The 18,685-nt window shown below is 39.5% G+C and overlaps 1 protein-coding gene across 10 annotated transcripts in view; it reads left to right on the top strand.

Moving 5' to 3' along the window:
• Positions 1-18,685, top strand: part of LOC143148247 (uncharacterized) — a 94,899-nt gene that overhangs the window by 14,213 nt on the left and 62,001 nt on the right. For 7 of the 10 annotated variants that reach the window (XM_076314402.1, XM_076314404.1, XM_076314403.1 and 4 more), the window contains 5 exons: positions 283-913; positions 2,372-2,553; positions 2,664-2,856; positions 2,944-3,169; positions 4,239-4,489. In XM_076314402.1, the coding sequence (XP_076170517.1) occupies positions 283-913; positions 2,372-2,553; positions 2,664-2,856; positions 2,944-3,169; positions 4,239-4,489 (1,483 nt within the window). Of the gene's footprint in view, positions 1-282; positions 914-2,371; positions 2,554-2,663; positions 2,857-2,943; positions 3,170-4,238; positions 4,490-6,124; positions 6,259-11,089; positions 11,316-18,685 lie in introns of those variants that run through there. The other 3 variants (XM_076314401.1, XM_076314409.1, XM_076314408.1) reach the window with 3 other exon arrangements.

The following is an 18,685-nucleotide window of genomic DNA, read 5'->3' as shown; positions in this document are numbered from 1 at the left end:
AATAAACGCTATCTTAAACTTCAAACCCTTGAAAATTACTAATTTTCGTACTCAATATAGTCCACACCTGTTCTATCGCACATATGTATACTACCGTTTACTTCTAACGGAAACAAAATGATAACTCGTAACTCCGATCCTATGACCGGGCAAGAATGTTAGAACACGGAGTTCAACGTGTTAAGACCACGAACCCAAGCATCCTTCGCGGAGTACGCAGACCTCTATCCAGCGAGGCGCTATTAATAGACGAAAACGAACGACGGAAATTTGTTTTTCTAGAATGTCCGAAGCCGAGGATGCCTCGGGTAAAGTCAGTAACTTGACAGCAGTGGAGGCGATCTCGGCGAGGCTGGCGGAAGTAACGCGACTCGCCGAGAAGTTAGACGCGAGACTCTGCGAGGCAGGAGCCAGGACTCGACCAGTACCAATGTCGTCGTCCGCGATGTCCTCCACCACGCCTCTGTTCACCACGTCCAGCGCCGTTCCAGCGACCTCTGTGCCCGGTCATTGTCAACCGATCTCCGCTGGATTTTCAACGATAGGAACCGCCAACGGAACAGTGATACCTTTGATAAGTTCGTCCACGTCCGCGGTGCAGCTTCAGCCGAAATCGATCTCCACGGTGTTGTCCGTACCGCCGTCGGCGACCAAGACGTCAGGCTGGAGCTCGTCGTCGGTGACCGCTTCGGTGACATCGATGCCATCGATGCCATCGATGCCATCGGTGTTCGCGAATGGAACGATTTGCACGAGTACTACTGTCGAGAGAGTCCTGTCCCCCGTATTGGAGACCAATACGGGCGTGGACACCACGAAGAACATCGATGAAACGGGAAATGAAACACGGGATTCCAGCTCCGATCGAATCGTGATCGGCGACAATGAGAAACACGGGGAAGAAATTACGGAGGTAAGGTTCGAAGTAACGATTTATTCCCACGGATCTTTTATTTATCGAAATGGTAAAGAATAATGTTATATTGTGAGTGGAGAAAGGTTGGTTTATTATGTATCATTTGTTTTACAGTTTGAAGTTCTTAAACCGTGTACCTGTGACGTTTGTCCGTAGATTATACTTGACACAATTTCAATATTAACGTTCGAAGTAGTGATTTATTTGCACGCATTTTTTGTTCATCAGGTTTAGACAGATGTTTTAAATTCGATTGTGTCGATATATTCTATGAGCAATAATGCAAAAATTGTTATATAAACATGGGTTTTATAATTCTTCATTAAAAATGATATTAAAGAAAGAATATGCAATTTTTCAACAATGTCAGTCTTGTATCGAAACGAAAGTAGTGAGTAATTAATAGAACTTACGATAGGCATAGATCGCATAAGATAATTAAATAAATATCGTTTGACTAATACTTATAATTGTGGTGTATTAACAGCAATCCTGTTACTTGTTTCTTCGAGTTTAATCGTTTTGTTATAAGTATTTGAAACAATTTTTGACCTATGTTTGTGCAATATTTTACTCATATTCGCACAACATATGGTCAGAGTCTGATCGTATAACATGAAAATTTTATATTTAATAGTCTTTTGAGGGTTTCGCAATAGTTTATTCGGTGTTTTAGAATGATTCCGTTATATCCTTCCATAGTCATATTTCATAGTCAAAGAAAAGAAACATTTGGAGACTCGTGCTCGGATCCAAACAAGCTCTCAAAGTTTTATCACCTATTTTAAAAACATCCTATATTTTTCACTGGAATGTCTTGCCTTTCATTCTTTACCAGCTGAATTATCGTTTGAACGCAACAATTATTTTAACGCCTCCTGATATACTGCATTTTTCGTTTTATCTCCGGTAACACAAATAAACAGAGCTCTGCCATTCACCCTCGTCGGATATTAAAAGCTAGATATCTCGGTTACCGTCGATTTCAAACAAAAATTTCTAGATAACGGAACAGTTTCTAAACTTTATTATGTTTCTTTTTTTTTTTTACTGGAAAAGCAACGCTCAAGATATCGTACATTTTATAGGTATCTCAATAACCGATATCTCGGTTACTGTCATTATTGAAAATTTCTAGATAACATAAAAGTTTCGAAACATTACATCCAATTATTTCTGTTATACGTTTTTTCGCTACAAAACGGCACCAAGTGAAACATCGTTCATTTGATCGCCAAGCTGAATAATTGAATATTTGAAAACTGAATATTTTGGTTGCCGTCGATCCATCGAAAATTTATATATAACAGAAAAGTGTCTAAATTATACTTCCAATTATTTTTACTACGATTTTTTCGCTGGAAAGCAACGCCGAGCGAGATATTGTACATTTTATGGTCGTGTCTACTCCCCATTCTGACAAAATTTACCGATTCTATGATCGCGTTCCCTTAGCAGGAGGTGATCGAAAGGTCTTGCGATAATAGCCTGGTCGACGACTCGAACATCGAAGGCTACGTGACTGCCACCGAGTGCTCGACCCCGACAGGCCGTTCCAGAAGCGAGTCCTTCGTTACGTCTCCAGAATGCGAAGACCTTGCTGCTCCAGCAACCGTGACGTCCACGCGCGATACTTGGTAAAGAAGAGTGAAAACAGGAGGCTACTCGTTAGCGCTCACAGTTCCACGAATAAGACGAACGATCCTAATAATAATCTCGTTTCTTTCGCGTTCTTTGATCCGTAAAGGTGGAACACCGATGACCCTAAATTTATCGCCACGAGCGCAGTGGCGTCCGCATCTGTAATTAAACAAGAAGATGCCTCGAAGATTCCGAAAATAGTGGAAATGGAGACGATAGAGATCTCGAAACCGGAAGCATGCAAGGCGAACGGAGAGAAGGAGATCGAGAAAACAATGTCGATGGAAAAAAGAATAGAGGTAACACGGTGAAATTTTATTTCAAAATCGAGCGCAAATCTTTTCGTTCGAAAATCATACTCAACGAAATGATATCTGTTGTTACAGGAGAAGTCTGGAAAAATTGTGACGGAAATCACAGAAACCACGACTCTACGGGTGTCGCACGATACTCGATTAGGAGTCGCCTCTTACAAGGTGATATCCAATACTCTGCAAGATAATCGTGAAAATGTCGACGTTAAGGAAATCAAGGATCTCGTACGCGTCGTCACGTCAGATGGCAAACAGAAAACGAACGGTGTTCATCACGAAACGGATACCGGTTCCAAATGTGAGACTCGTGTTCCTGTGCTTTCATTTATGTAATAGTTCTGTTCGCGAAACAAAATATTATATTTTACCACTCGGTCGTTTACTTTCTCGACGTATTAAGAACGGTGCCCCAAAAGTTACTGATAAATTTCAGACGCATGTAGTATCGTTTCTCTTTACGATAATAAGAATTTGATTTTTGAATCCTCTTCTATGATTCCAGTTTTTCTTATTATCAATGAAAAGGATTTTCCTTCGATAATAATATGTAAAACTCATCCAATTATAATATTAGTAGATTGAATGTTGAAAATCTATTTATTCAATCACTGAATATTTGTTTTCCTGAGGCTAGAAGTAGATGTGACGGTTTAACGAAATACTTCTTTTGAAACTGTCCTCAGTTTCAATTGTTCTCAGTTTACCACAAATCTGTATTTTCGATAATCGTTAGTTTTGGGGATGGGCGTGAAGTATCTATTATAATATTATTATTACGTAATGCTTGGTCAGTTTTCCTAAAATTAAGCAAACTGATGAATCAGAGAACAATTTCGAAGATTCGAACGAGTGTAACACGCTCTGAAGTAACCGAACCTTGCAACGAACGAAGGACGATATATTAAACACACGCAGCAAATAAAGTTAAAGTTTTTGTCTCTATTTTGAAAAGTTTCCTTGAAGTTTGGCAGTGTCCATCAAATCTTTCAATTTTTAAATTGCACGTGACTCTTTCACAACCATAAAAATTTGTACCGTGTAAATACAATGTCCATTTAATCTTGGTCGGTCCTTAGGGTCTTTTTCGACCCATCGCGTCCTTATACGATTTTTTCTTTTCATAATTGAAACTTATACGATACGTGCAACCGAATGCTCTTACGTATCCTTATACGTTTCCTCGATGTATTATAAAATTAAGAACACGAGTTCCATACATTCGGGGCATCGTTCATCCAAATTCTTTGAGTGTTCAGTCGAACGAGAGAATGCTTTAAATTTAACGTAAAATATAACGTAAATGAAAATGAGAATGTTAACTCGTGATTGATTAACGAATAATTGTTAAAAATTACAATATTTAACAGCCGAGTCGTACAGTCGCAGGGACGAGCTTTCAACGAAGACCGACGACACCGAGCGCGTGATGAAGTTCACGAAGATTTACGAGGTAAAGGAAGAAGAGAAGCCGCGTAAAACACCCGCGGAAGCTTCGAAGGATATCACGTTATCGTTGAAAGAGTACACGCGTCACCACGAGGACAGCGGGATCGAGATGTCACCGACGAAGAAAGACGATGGCCTGGAAGGGCAAGATTTCCTCGAGAGAGCGAGGAAGGTGAGTTTGATCGGTGTTTCCTCGATGAATGGCGAGAGAAACGAGTGTTGCTGCAGCTGTAATCGCGGCCACGAAGCTGCATGCTTCGATCGTTATTCTGTGCAACAGAGCTTCATCGAGCTTGCCAGCGTGAATGAAAATCGACGTCGTTTGCCACTGACCAATGCAAGCTAGCTGTTTCGTCTCCGTGATCGACGTGCATCTATGCTTTAGGTTAACGATCGAGATATTTCTCCGTATGTTCAACCCGGTGTTGATCCACCGGTGGATCACGATATCAAGTATCGCCGAATTACGCTTAATCATTGAGCAGTTCGTAATAATTTTAGACTTTTATTAAAAACCGTGTTGCTATAGTCTTATAATTCTTCTTATTGTTCTTGTATTTCGAATCGAATTAATCGCGTATGTGTTACGAGAATTTATAATAAAGTAAGTTCTTTTTCTGTGGAACGTTGCGACGATCGATATATTATAAACGAATCATCGGCTTTCTTATTCTGCAAATATTTTACGAAGCGGTGAAAGATTTGGTTTAGTTTATACGTAATCTTTAAATTCAAATATCAAAATGACAAAACTCCGAATTGTTTAAATTATCTAATAAAGTAAGTGTTCATTGTTCCAGCAGTTTAAGAATTACAAATATGTGCTATAATGTGAGAAAGATGATGCTGTAGTAAAAATGAAACTGGAAGGAAGAATAATTTATGCTCACGATTCGCCGTCTACTGTATCTTCAAAATCAAAGATTACGCAACCTGTAGACAAATAGATATTTTCTCGGCATCGTTATAGTTGCAAAAAGAATAAAAAAATATCCAACGAGATTTTATATTCATTAGTTTCAAATGAATTTCCAACTGTATCACTGAAGCATTTGCACGAATAGATGCACTTCCTTGATAATAAAAAAAGCCCCTCATCGAGACACTTATCTGTAATTTTGATAAATAACGGAAAATCAGTTGTAATATACGTACCAAACGTTTCTAACATTTTCTATGTGCAGAAATACATTATATTAACTACGATTGATATGTCGACAGCACGACACTTTTTGCAAATACTTGGAAACAAATTTGAAAAGTTACTTACAACCAAGAAACGGTACCTCGTCGAACAAACCTTTACAACACGAGCTACTTTTTAATTGTCCTATTTGCACGATTTATCTATAACAAGACTCGTGAAAATCGTGCGCCGGGTTGAACTCGTTGTTTCATCTGCAACGCGAGGCATGATAAGGATAACCAATCGAGAAACGTAGTAAGTCTTGAATCCCCTAATCCGAAAACCAAAATCCGTTATATTCGAAGAAACTCGGTGTTCTTTGCTTAAGTTGTGTAATGCGTTGTAATAGTTTCACTGTATGCATGGCTTGCTCGTTAAGTTTTGTAAATAAAGTGTTTGATGGAAAAGTTCGTCGGTGTGCATTTAACGTAACAGAAACTGAAGGAAAATTATCGTCAATTAGAGCAAAAACGTTCCTGCCGTCGCAAAGCACGCGTTTCGAATTCAGCGGGTCGCGCGAGTTGTCGTCGCTGGCGCGAGTTGTTCGCTGGCGCTCGTGCGTCCTCGGCGTAGCTCGATCGCGGCCGAACGGCTTCGGCGGCATTCGAAACGATGAGACGGCTCAGTCTCGGGTCGGCTTGCTTCTGCGACCGATCGGCCGGTGATGTGACACAATTGTGACATGTGTCACGCGAGTGTTGCTGCTGCTGCAGTTTACGTTGTGGTTGTCACTGCTTGAACGTGGATTGATTTAGGTGATTGTCCGCAAAATAATCGAACACATCGCGGAATATATTTTTAAAAGTTCATTGCCGCGTTATACTATGCAATTTTAATCCATCGCGACAAGTTGGTTAGAAATCGTATACAAGCAGTAAATTGATCGATGAAGCAAAGTTAACCGGTTAATCGAACAAAGTAAACAAAGAGGCTAATATTTTCAAATGTCCAATATCGTTCTCTTATCAAATTTTATCGCCATTCTTACACGAACCGAATTATATTTTCTCGTTTATGTTTTAAATACCTGTTCGCTCGAATCGATTTTAAACGAACTTAATTCGTTCGAGAATATTGAAAACGCTGAAAAGTAACATCAGCGAAGCGCCGTTCAATTTGTCACGTTTTTCGCTCGACCTCAATTTCTTGTCCTTGGGTATGCTGTCCACAGGCACATCGATTCCCTCACCTTGAAAACGATAGAAAAAAATCAACGGTAAACTATCTTCGTACGAAAACGTAACCAGACTTTTGTCTCGTCGCAAACGTCTCGTTTCCGTTTCATCGTTGATTACGATTATCACCGAAGAAAGAGCTCAGCGAGGGTACCGTTTTGTCGTTGAACCCAATTAAAGAAAAAAGGCATATATACACGTATACATATTGAAACGCACGAGTGTTCCCTGTTAATCTGTCGGTTACTACCAACGGGCTTGCTAGCTACCAGATAACGTGTAATTAGCCTGACATAATGCGACTGATAATACTGTACATTGTTCCACTAGGATAGCCACCGTACGAGCAAACGCTTCCGTAGCGCGAAATCCACGTGCCGCTTGGACGCGCTGAGATTTCGGTGGACTGTACCCGCGGTCTCCCTCGATTTTTCACGTTTCTTTTATCTCTCCTTTTTCCACGAGATCGTCTCCGATCGTGGGTCGCGGTGTGGTGAACCTCTCGTTCGGAGAACGCCACCAGTCAGTCCGGTTTTATCCTCCCATTCGTTCGTCCGTGTCGGTGACGTCACCTTACGAAGATATCTATAAAGTATAAACACACTGACGTCGAATCGGAAGGTGTATCCCGTACCTCTCACGATCTTTAATACTGTTTAATCGAACCCCGGTAATTAATGCGATCCAACGAATACGCGGTCTTTCCCGACCGATTTGTCGCGGACTTTGTTGCTCGCGTTGCTTCCTCGTTTTATTTTCGATCGAGACCGGTAAAGTCGTTTCGTCGAAATTATAACGATAATCGTGACGTTTAGTTCATTAAGAGGATCGCAGCCCGAAACTCTCGCGCTGAATCAACATTGCGTTAATTTCCACGGTATCGGCAGCTAACGAAGCGATTATTAACGAGGATTTATGGCTCGCGGTAAATTTCATCGAGATAAGTAACGCGATGTGGTAAATTCTAACCGTTGATAATCATTTGTTAAATTACACGTTCTACCGTTCTATTCGAGAAATAGGTGTGAAAAGTTTCGGTTTGAAAAGAATTTTTGATTTTCGTTTTAGTGGCGTTTATATATAGGGTAAAGCGTAACACGTGGCAGAGTTGAATAGGCTCACTTCGGAAGATATAGTAAGAAAGTCACGAGGAATGAAAAAAGACAAGTTTGGAATAAACATTTTTACACGAGGCTTCGCTTTCCAGCAAATGAAATCTGAGAACTCATGAAATTCGGGTCTCGAAAATCCTAATTTTCTTTCTTGTTTTCAAAAATAGTGACGATTATTCGATTGGAAACGATAACACAAATTTGTGTATTTGATTTATTTGCTCGAGAGTCGAATAATTTGCAGTTTCATCATAGACGAAACCACATGTCGTCGAAGAGGTATAAATATAGATTTGTGTGCGTTTAACCTTCAATTCTTTGTATTGTTTTACGATTTTTTCTATCTATCGTAAAAGATTTTTATTATCTCCCGCGCATATTTTTTCTCATCGACTCGCGAATGCTTTGCTCTTTATCTCACACGCGCATTGAACTTGCGACTGAGCAACTCTGTAATATTCAACTGTATCGTACCGTTTTAGTAATTCGATGAAAATTGAAAATTAACTAATACAAAGAGCTAGAAAGAATAAATCTCACGATCGCCGATATTCGCGAAGAAAAATTAAAATTATGATGTATAGAAAGTGGAGTGAACTTGCAAACTCGTGTTTCTCAAAGATGAATCCTCGTGCGAACGAATTTTATTTCCTATTTTCAAACTTATTTTACAAGGAGGAATATCTATTTCGGTTGCAGTACGACCTGCTTCGTATACAGTGGAGTACCAAAGTTTCCAGAAAACTATTTTCTCATTGTGTAGCGAAAAATTATTCCAAAAAGTCGAAGCATTGGTGCCCTTTACCCTATTTCTGTTCTTTTTCTCGTTGTACCGCCTCTGTATTCCAAATTTATTCAAGTCTTCGTCTATCGAAGCAAACTGAAAAGCTAACTGTTCGAAAATTTTTGAACCCCACTGTACACGTTCCCAAGTCTTTGTGAGATCTTAATTTAGTCATCGGGAGTTTCGAATCCCCTTTTTTTATAAAGGTGTTCGGTCGAAGCGGAGATGAGTAGAATTTTTTCGAGCAACTTTTGACGATTTATACCCGAGTTTTCTCCTATCGGGCATTTATGCTTTCTCACTGTGAAATATTTCACTGTATAAATTCCCAGTTTTGTTCAACGCGTGCCGGATAAAATTGCTTCATTCGGTACTCGAAACAGTCACCTGGATAAAAATTCTGGCCATCTCGGCGACTTGAAGTTATCTTAATACACGCGTACGATCTTACGATCGCAGTGTGCCACGGAGCGTCCCGATTTGAAATTCTATTTTAATCTTCGCGAAGTTCGAGGAAGAAGCGTAACGTCTTCTGTGATTGTGCGTTACTTCAGACCCGTTGCAAAGAATGACCGAGTAGAAAGCGGTGGAATTTTTCGCGGCGAAGAATAGCGGTTCGCTCGAGTCGTTTGAGCAGCGACGATTCGTCGTCGTTGCTCCCGCGGAATTCGCGCGGACGCGCCTTTGGCGAATCGCCAAAAATAACGTTAATCAGTAAAGACGGCGGCGGTAACTGGAGAACATAACTTCCACTTCGTGCTGTCTCGCGAGGAAGAGGGAGCGGCGACGGAGCATCAATTTCGTCCGAAAATGTTTCCGCGTGATAGCCGCGTTTCTCGCCGCGGAAACACGCGGACGTTGATCAACGTCGAAATTAATTTACCGCGGATAGAAGGGAACTATTAAACCTTCATTTATTCCCCGTGTCACCGTACGGCTTCATTTTTGAAGTGGCGCCAATTAAATTCCGTGGTTCACGAACATCGATCGAGTTCCGTATTTTGCGAACTTTCGCGTACCCCTTTCGAACACTAGAACTACCGACGGTGAACGTATTATTATATTATTTGTATCGAACCAAATAGTACGGGTTACTGTTTGGTAGTAACCAATAGTGGGTTACTACCAAACATCTAACTTCGAAGATACGTATCGATCTTCAAAGTTAGACAGGGAAAGGGCAAATTAATTTAAAACTATTATTAGTTGTCTATTTTGATAATTATCCATGAATATTGTAGGCAAAGGCACCGTTAATAATTGGGTAACTTTAAAAAGAACTCGACCCATTCGGTAGTTTTAGTGCTAAAATGCGTTTACGTTTACCGAATCGAGCGGGCGATGATCAGGGGTCTGGTCGTTCGCGTTGTGCAAAAATTCGCGTTTCCAATGTTCCAGTTTCGAGCATCGAATCAATATCATGAAAATATCAAGTAAGAATTGCTACTCTAGCTTCTAGAGTTTTCAATGAAAACTTCGAGGCAAAGGAAATGTAGAAGACGTTGGCGAATAACCTTGTTCCTTAAAAATAGAGGTTCGTGTAGAAAGATGTAGTAGCAACGATCTATTAAAAGACTCGCAAGTAAAATTTTGCAGTGGGCAGTTCAAAATTTTTGTAGAATGGAAACATTATTGGATGTATACACAAGTTTTACGTATCTTTTGGAAATGTCGAAGTTACCAATATCAGAAATTTTACTTCCACATTTTACTTTTACTCTCCAGTTTTTTAAAATAATGAAACGCCACGACCATTCTGCGATAACTATAAATGAACATTAGCAAATGAGATCGAATGTCTTCGTTCGACTTAGTCTACCGTATACAGTAGTCGCTGGTCATAAGAGATTTCTTATAAATGGGAAAAAGTAGCGCTGATACAAGTATAATAAGCTTTCGTAAATCTATCTTTTAAGAGAGATATAGAGTAACAACCAGTAATAAGGCACTCGGAATGAGCCATCCCTAATGAAAATTAACATACGATATGTCTTCCTACTGATCGATCGGTGAGATTTTCTAGACAAAAATGTATCGAAACACTACCACCATCCGACTACTAGAAAGATACCAGTGTTTGGATTCGTTGAAAATAGTTACATTCTTGTTTCGATTCATTTTTCATCAGGAAAATCCTATTAACTGGTCGACAATACTCCCATGAAAATAAAATGAAAAATATAAAAATGTTTATTTCTTGAAAATGTTACTCACGCTGAAGGAACACGAGCGGTTGGGGATAATTCTGTTTCATCTATTCGAAAGAAATTATTTCACATAATCAGGGACTACTGTACATTGTACGAAATTTGCCTTTCGGTTTCATTCGTTCGACGTCGTCGCTCTCGCTAAATGTGAACGCATTTTTAGAGAATAAATTTCGCGACAAAATTCAATACGAAATATTAGCCTCCTCGAAACGTAGTTGTCGGTTTTATTGAGAAAAACCGGCAGCGAGTATAAAAGAACGTGTCGAATAAATCGTGACAATCTCTAAATCGATTCACGGTGGTAGTTCGAACGATTCTGTTTTCCCGCGGAAAAGGAGAATCACGAGAATGGTGGACGGGCACGACTCGATGGAAACGACGGAGAATAGCGAGGGACCTCCTGAGAAGGAATCACGAACGGTGGTGGTGTGCAACGAGGATGCACCGCAGCAAACCACTAGTCCGACGACCACCATAAGCACCATAGCCGTGCAGAGCGGTGAAACGCGTCTGGTGATTGCTCTACTTCAAGTAAGGGGCATCGTACCTTATCGTAGACGACTAATGTATTAATCTCCCTGTTCTGAGAAGTTGGTCTCTTTAATAGACGATCTCCCGACCGACCCCAATTATCTAGGAATTTTAGGTTGAACGATAGAACGGTCTCTTATTAGAAACCTCATCTTTGTCATTATGTAATTCAGATTTTCTATCGTCTTTCGAAATTGAGAATGGAAAAATAATGTCCAGAAATGTTTCTGAATGGTTTTTCACATTTTTCTCTATTTAGTTGACAATTATTTTGAATTTACCGAACGATATTACACAACATAAAATACCCAAACTCTATATATATATGTTATTTTTTATAATTTTAGTAATAGTTTCGCCCATTTATATATCGAAATCAAATTTATCTGTACAATAATTTCGTTTAATACTGTATTTTATGCTTAAAACAGTCATTGAATTTGTTTTAAAGTTCTTTATAGTACAGTTAAAGAAATGCAATAGACCATATCGTGATCATGTTTCATTTAAACAACAAAGATAATAGAAGAAACAAAAATTGTATTATCGTATGTTATTATACATTGTAAATAGGTACAATTTTAGCAAAACAAGTATATTTCACTATTTCTTCTTCGTGGACGTGATCTTTTGATAGACATATCTTATCTTCATCATACGAGTCACCCTCCGTCAAACTAGTCGGTAAAACTCTACTTTAACCTCTTCAATACTGATATAGTTATAAAAATAACTAGTCGTACAAAGTGTATTTCAATATTCCTTTTATCTTTACGACGACTGCGCACAAAGTTCGCGAACTCGATTTTTCTATTGTTTACGAAATTGATCTCTGATAAGAGCCTATCTCAGTAGACGTACTCTTCCAACATGTTCATGCTGGCATTAAAGTCGCTCTGTACGTGAAACGAATCACTCAAACCTTGCTGTTTCGTGCTTAACATCGATATAACGCGGCTTGAAATAATATTTTCGACATTGGCTGAGGCAATTATAGTATCTATAAAATTATTCACTTATCAGAAACTTGATTTAATATCAAGAATAAAAAGACGACTGTATATTCACGATTTATTTTTATTCAGTTTTTAATTTACACGTGCGAAGGATTATTCGTATAATCAATGAAATAATAGTTACCTCCTTTAGATACACGATTCTGTAATTGCTTTGAGCGAAAATAGTTGCTCTTATCGTGGTAGTTATAACAGTAATTGAAAAGATCCATAGAATTATATGGCCTACCAGCTGAATAATCTGCTATTATTCGTTTGAATGCAAAATGTAAAAATTGAATTACCGCTTTCTGGATACACAACGTTATTCGTCTTATTTACTGGGGCGTACAGAGCACTGCTATTACTCAGCCTTATATGTTCAAGCCGGGAGGTGTCGAATTGATATCTCAATTACTATCGATTCTATCCAAATTTCTTACGAAAATAAAATTTGAAAATTTAATTTCTAACAAATTCTGTTATGTGCACTTTTCCTGCAAAAGAAACACTAAACGACGTATCGTTTCCGAACTCTGTCGACAAAAACACTACGATATACGTATTACGTTGCATTTATTTTGCTTACTATTCGATTAAAAATTTTTGTCAAAGAGAAAAGTACCGAAATTTAATTTTCGATAACTTTTGTTAGATACAACTTTGGTGTAAAGGCAACAGTAACCAAGATATCGTACTTGTGACAAATACGTCCCGCTCCCCGACTTCTAACCAGAAGGAATTTTCTGATGTCACGTAGCTTAAACTTAAATTTGACCTCCCTATACATAGGCTCGAGGATTCATCGCGATCGCCCCAATCCTTTTCCCGTAATGCGGTAACAAACAGCCAAAAACGAGCCACGCTTTACGAATTAAAAATACTTTAGCGTGGTATGGCCGCGCGTCAAAGCGTCATCTATCGACCAGCGACAAGCGGCGTATATCAGAGTCGTAGTCATAGTTGTCAAAGAACCGACTAGGGGAGTGTGATATATGTTTTAGGAAGCGTTCGAAGACATTTAATCGTTCCAACATTCGTCAGGTAGAGTGCGGTGCGTATTTGCTCGCGCGTTACACGCGACCATAATCTATGGTGTTAGATATTTCGGGAGCCGGTCGGCACCGAGTCCATAGCTATTTCCGAGTCCTCTCGAAACCGTGAGCATTTTAGGTATCCATCGAGCAAAACGAGCTCTCCGAAACTCCGCGAAGGATAAATTTAACCGCTACGGTCCCTTACTTCGAGATCGCGCCGCCATGAACGGGGAACCATCTCGCGTTCGTTATGCCCCGAAAGTAATTGGACGCGGCCCCGGACAATTCTGTCGTTAACGAGGAACACCGTAGATCGTGATCGAGACGGTTTACCCGGCGAAAACGCGCGTCTCGTACGAGATTACGTAATCCTCTTTGGCTATGGCCGCTATAGCGTTAGAAACACGATGTAGTTACCGAACGAATCGATACGTTTCTCTCTCGAAACAACGACTATAAAAAGGTTAAAGTTCTAACGTTGGAGATTTGCAACGCTTGAACGACACTTTCACAAAATTGTTCCATTTTTTCGAAATACGCATTTTGTGGGAGGGAACTCGGGAAGTGAGACATCTTTCTTTTTATTATGCGGCGATTGTCGATATTTAAGCAGACAGCACTGTGTTTCTTTAAGGGGTCTTCTAAATGGCGAGACAAGTGGTACGAGTATCTCCTGTTTAGTCCAAGATACAGAGTCTTCGACGAAAGAGTGGAGTAGCATAACGTTTATCCTCCTATGATATCATCGTTCGTAAATACAACGATGCAGAGAACAATTATTGAGATTATTATTATTATTTTCCATCTTTAGCTAATCGAGATTATCTTTTTTCTTCCATAACTATACCGATGAAATTGTGCACTTGTATCGAAATATCGACAATTTCCACGCATTACAAAATTAATTCCAAGAGATATCTCTCGTATAAAAAATTAAATCTACCACGTTCGTAAAACGATTTTCAAACGTGTATTCGTTAAGAATTCTTCTTCTTCTTCTTCTTCTTCTTCTTCTTCTTCTTCTTCTTCTTCTTCTTCTTCTTCTTCCGTCGCGAGCTTTTATCGATCATTAACGTTTGTATCTCGATTCTTGGATCACAGTATACACCGATCGCGCAAATTCTACACATTCAGCACAGACTGTAAAATTTGTCCATTGCCATCACTTCCTACCGAGGAGGCTTCCTGAACTTTGACATCACCACGAGATACCACTTTTGTATATAAAAACAAATTTTTCACGTTCGTGAAACAATTTTGGAATATATATTCGTTAAGAGTTCGTGAGCTTTTATCGATCACTAACGTTAACACCTCGATTTCTGGACACACAGTGTACATCGATCGCGCCAATTCCCCGTATTCGGTACAGACGGTAAAATTCGTTCATTACCTATAATTTCCTACCGAGGAGGTTTCCTGAGCTTTAACCGTGATAAGAATAGCTCAATTACAAACGGACGTGTCTCTCTTAGTGGAGGCACGTCTGTCTCGCGCGTTTAGGCGCGTACGATCGTCCGTGACGCGTTACCATCTTGCAGTTTAGCAATTTGTTTCGTTGGGGCGATTTGTACGCTCGCGGCGCATAGAGATATTATCTGGCGATGCGAGGATCTTTCGCCCCAGCGTAATTTAGCAAACGCGGACGACAGACGCGAGCCTGCCTCCTCCGCGCTTGTGCCCGTCACACGATCTTATCGTCGAAACACGCGATAACAGCGATACAACTGGTTTGATACATTACATCACGGTATTACCGGTTACAGTTACATCACAGCATTATCGGTTACACGTCGCGCGTCTCGGGATATTCATTCGCAGCACCAACGAAACGTTTTCCCCGCGATCCTTGGTCCGAAATAATGACTCATTGTTTCACGGCGATCGCGGATCGGGGCTGTTTGCAAATTAACATCTACACGGGCCGTTAATTAATGCCGAGGAAATTTACAAATTGTCGGTTAATTCTATACCGTGATTACAAATTACTCCTCTGGCCCGCAACTATCGTGTTTCATGAATAATGGCGATCTTCTGGAGATCGAGCAACGAACGAAAGAAGAGGAACTGCTGTACAAAGTAAAATTCTTGGATTGTATTTCGCGTAAATTTTTATAGGTAATAAATTATTCTCATTGTATATAATTGAGAAAGTTCTTTTTAGAGATGTGTCTTTTAGACATATATGTGTTCTTTTTGAAATCAAGCTAGGTTGAATGTGAACTTGACTGGTCAATTTTCCAGGTGTCGTAATAAATTCTTAGTATCCAAAGACGATACAGTGGTGAACAATTTATTTCGATTAATGTACAGTTTCGGATAAGATTCTGTGTAGAGTAAATGGCGGTTTGAAGTGAACGTTGACGTATCAATTTTTAAACACGTCAGAACTTATGACATTTAAGTAGCGAGATTACTTTCGATTCGATTCGAAATGAAAAGACTGATACGTCTGTCTCTAAGATGAGAACTTATCATAAGTATTATTTAATTTGTAGGATATAGAATTTGTATATTTTTTTTTCATAGAATTCTAATACGTACCCGTCTAATACGTCAACAGTGATAAACGATTGTTTAAGATTGCTCGATGAATTACTAATTGATGTAATCCACGAGCTTTTAGTATTTCTTATCTAGAGATTGTAGGTAGTATTTTATTAGCCAAACATCCACCTAAAGTAGTGCCTAAGAGAAAAGAAAAGGAAATTCTTGAACGAATCCATGATTTCGTAATTAAATACGGAAAATTTGAGGTTAGGTTTAAAAGAAAAACCGTACTCGTGTTTTTGGTACGTTCATTTTACATTTTTGTCGTCTGAAAACATGCGCAACGAAGACGTTAATAATACTGATACAAATTCAGATGGGAAAAAATGACAAGAAAATTACGATAAGTGCTGTGCATTAGCGCGAAGGCGTTTATTAACTTTTTTCACGATGGTTCTTCGCGGACGCGTTTAAATTGCAACTCTCGTTACATCGATCACGCCTATAACGTCGATCAATTTGCTGCTTTTGACAACACACGTGCACAGTAACCGAAGGGTGTGCAATTTTCTCGTGCAATTATAAAATTATAAAGCAACAATGTAATACATTGGCGACTGCTACTTCTGGTTCACCTTGTACACTGTTCTCAATTCATTGTCGTGGAAAACGATTACGGGTCGGTCCATTAGCGATCGACGAAGCCTAACGAAAGAAACTCTCGATAAAAAGTGTTTTACCATATGTTCGACGTTCGACGCCATTAATGCGTGTTGTCACAGCCACGTAATCAGAAGAACAACCAGCCAGATGGACAGACGTATAAAGGCTGGGTCCGGGCAGGTCGATCCAAGAGAATCTACCGTGGCATGGATCTCCTGTACGTTCTCGTGTAATCTAACAAACCGGTATTATACGAGACGGCGGGCGTGATCCTTCCTCCGCGCCTCTACCTATATCGTACCTACGACCTTACGACACTGACTCCTGCCTCCGAAGGGACCGAAGAAAAAGAAAACGACGAATATAAGGTGGACGGCCCAAAGACGGGACCCCGTGGAGGTGGTACAGTCATCTTCAAGTACCGCATCTTCGAACTGGACCCAGGATAGAATACATTTCAAGTCGCTGCATCGTTGCTTCTTTCTCGTTTTTAAATCATTAAATAGAACCGAATTTGTCTCCTTTGCAACATTCACATTCATCGATAGGGAATTTGTACATTATTTTAATTGTATTCGGCAAATTATGGAAATGTCGTAAAGAACAGAGTTAATTCTAATTAAATAATGTACTTTTCTACAAAATTACCTTGCATACTTGTACGAAAAAAAGGAGGGAAATAAATCTGGTTGCTACCAGCTAACACGAGTTTATTTGCTGAGAAATTTGTATATTATTTCGATTATGTCGAGCAAACGGTTAAAGTGTTATAAATAATGAAATTAAATCTGGTATTTTGCTAGATATAAACGAACAATGTACAAATTTCTTACTAATTATCTTGTACGTTTATACGAGAAAAAAGAAGAAAATAACACTTGTTGATTCGTGTTTATTGGTAGAATATTTATATATTATTTTGGTTGCATCGTGCAATCGATCGAAACGTTGTGAATACAGAATCGGATTAATCGTGGTGTCTTGTTCGGTGTAAGTAATAATTTCGTACCAAATTATTTTCTATACTTACGTGAAAAAGAAACGGGTAGAAAAAATTACGCGATATTCGAGTCAATTTTAATATCGCTCTGAAATTGAACGCTGCAAGGCCTTTGGTACACAATGAGTCAATTATTTCATTGCAAAAAAGTCTGCAACAAAGGGATTATATAAAATATCTCAAATGTTCTTGCGTATTTTGGTAAAATAGAGTTACTTAACAACGTGTCAAACACACTTCTTAACAACGTGTTTATCTTATCGTTCGGAATACAAATATCTGTAACGAGTTGAAATTATTTTTACAATTTGTATCAACTTCTCGTCAGACTTGTAATTTACAACAGATTCGCAAGAAAGTATTTTTCACCCGATACCTATCGTGTAGTCAAGAATGTTGCATTTTAACGCGATTATAAACTCGGTTCTAAAACTGCGATTCCTGCAGTGGTGTCGCACCTTGGGTTTGCGCGTGATCCATGTGGTACACGTGGAAATTAATAATTTCAATTTCGAAACGTCTTATTCTTTTCAAATTAAATACTTATTTGGCGCACGAAAACGTCGTTAAAAGAAAACTTTTAAACACGCTCCATTTCATTGAAATACATTTCAACAGCGTATTCCACAACTACCGTACGAAAATGGTACTCGTACCGCTACGGGGACCATTCGACGTACACCATTCTCGTATGGACAAACTTTTCCCAACCGCTCGATCGACCGACGATTTTACAACTTCGACGAACGAAACTGGTCCGGTATCCATCTTCGAGCGTGGTTGCAAACGCCTCGAGAGAAGTCCTCGTCCAGAGAAATGAATTAGTCGGGGTCTCCGCTTACAAATTGCGCGAACGTCTTTATCGCAGGGAGATCAAAGTAAACGAGATTGCAAAACTCTGTCCGTAAAAGATCGCGTCAAACGCGAGCGGAGTATTCACGCAGCCTTTCTCGATTTCGTGAAAGTCCGAGAACTCTAGCGACTTATGTGTGTCGACTCGAACTCGATTTCCGGGTTATCGAGGAAGATGCCTCTCTCTGTTCATGGAACGAGACGATCCTTCGAAAAAATGGAGCTGGAGTTTCAACCGAATTCACGCAGCCACGTTGAACGCGGGCACGTCCTAATTTTAGGCCACCGAATATGGCCGTGCCCCGGCATACCGGTTGTTCTCATCGTTTTCGC

This window comes from Ptiloglossa arizonensis, chromosome 6 (genome assembly GCF_051014685.1).
Source record: "Ptiloglossa arizonensis isolate GNS036 chromosome 6, iyPtiAriz1_principal, whole genome shotgun sequence".
Taxonomy (NCBI): Eukaryota; Metazoa; Arthropoda; class Insecta; order Hymenoptera; family Colletidae; genus Ptiloglossa; species Ptiloglossa arizonensis.
Note: the sequence above shows the minus strand (reverse complement) of the source record. Positions and strands in the feature narration are given on the sequence as shown.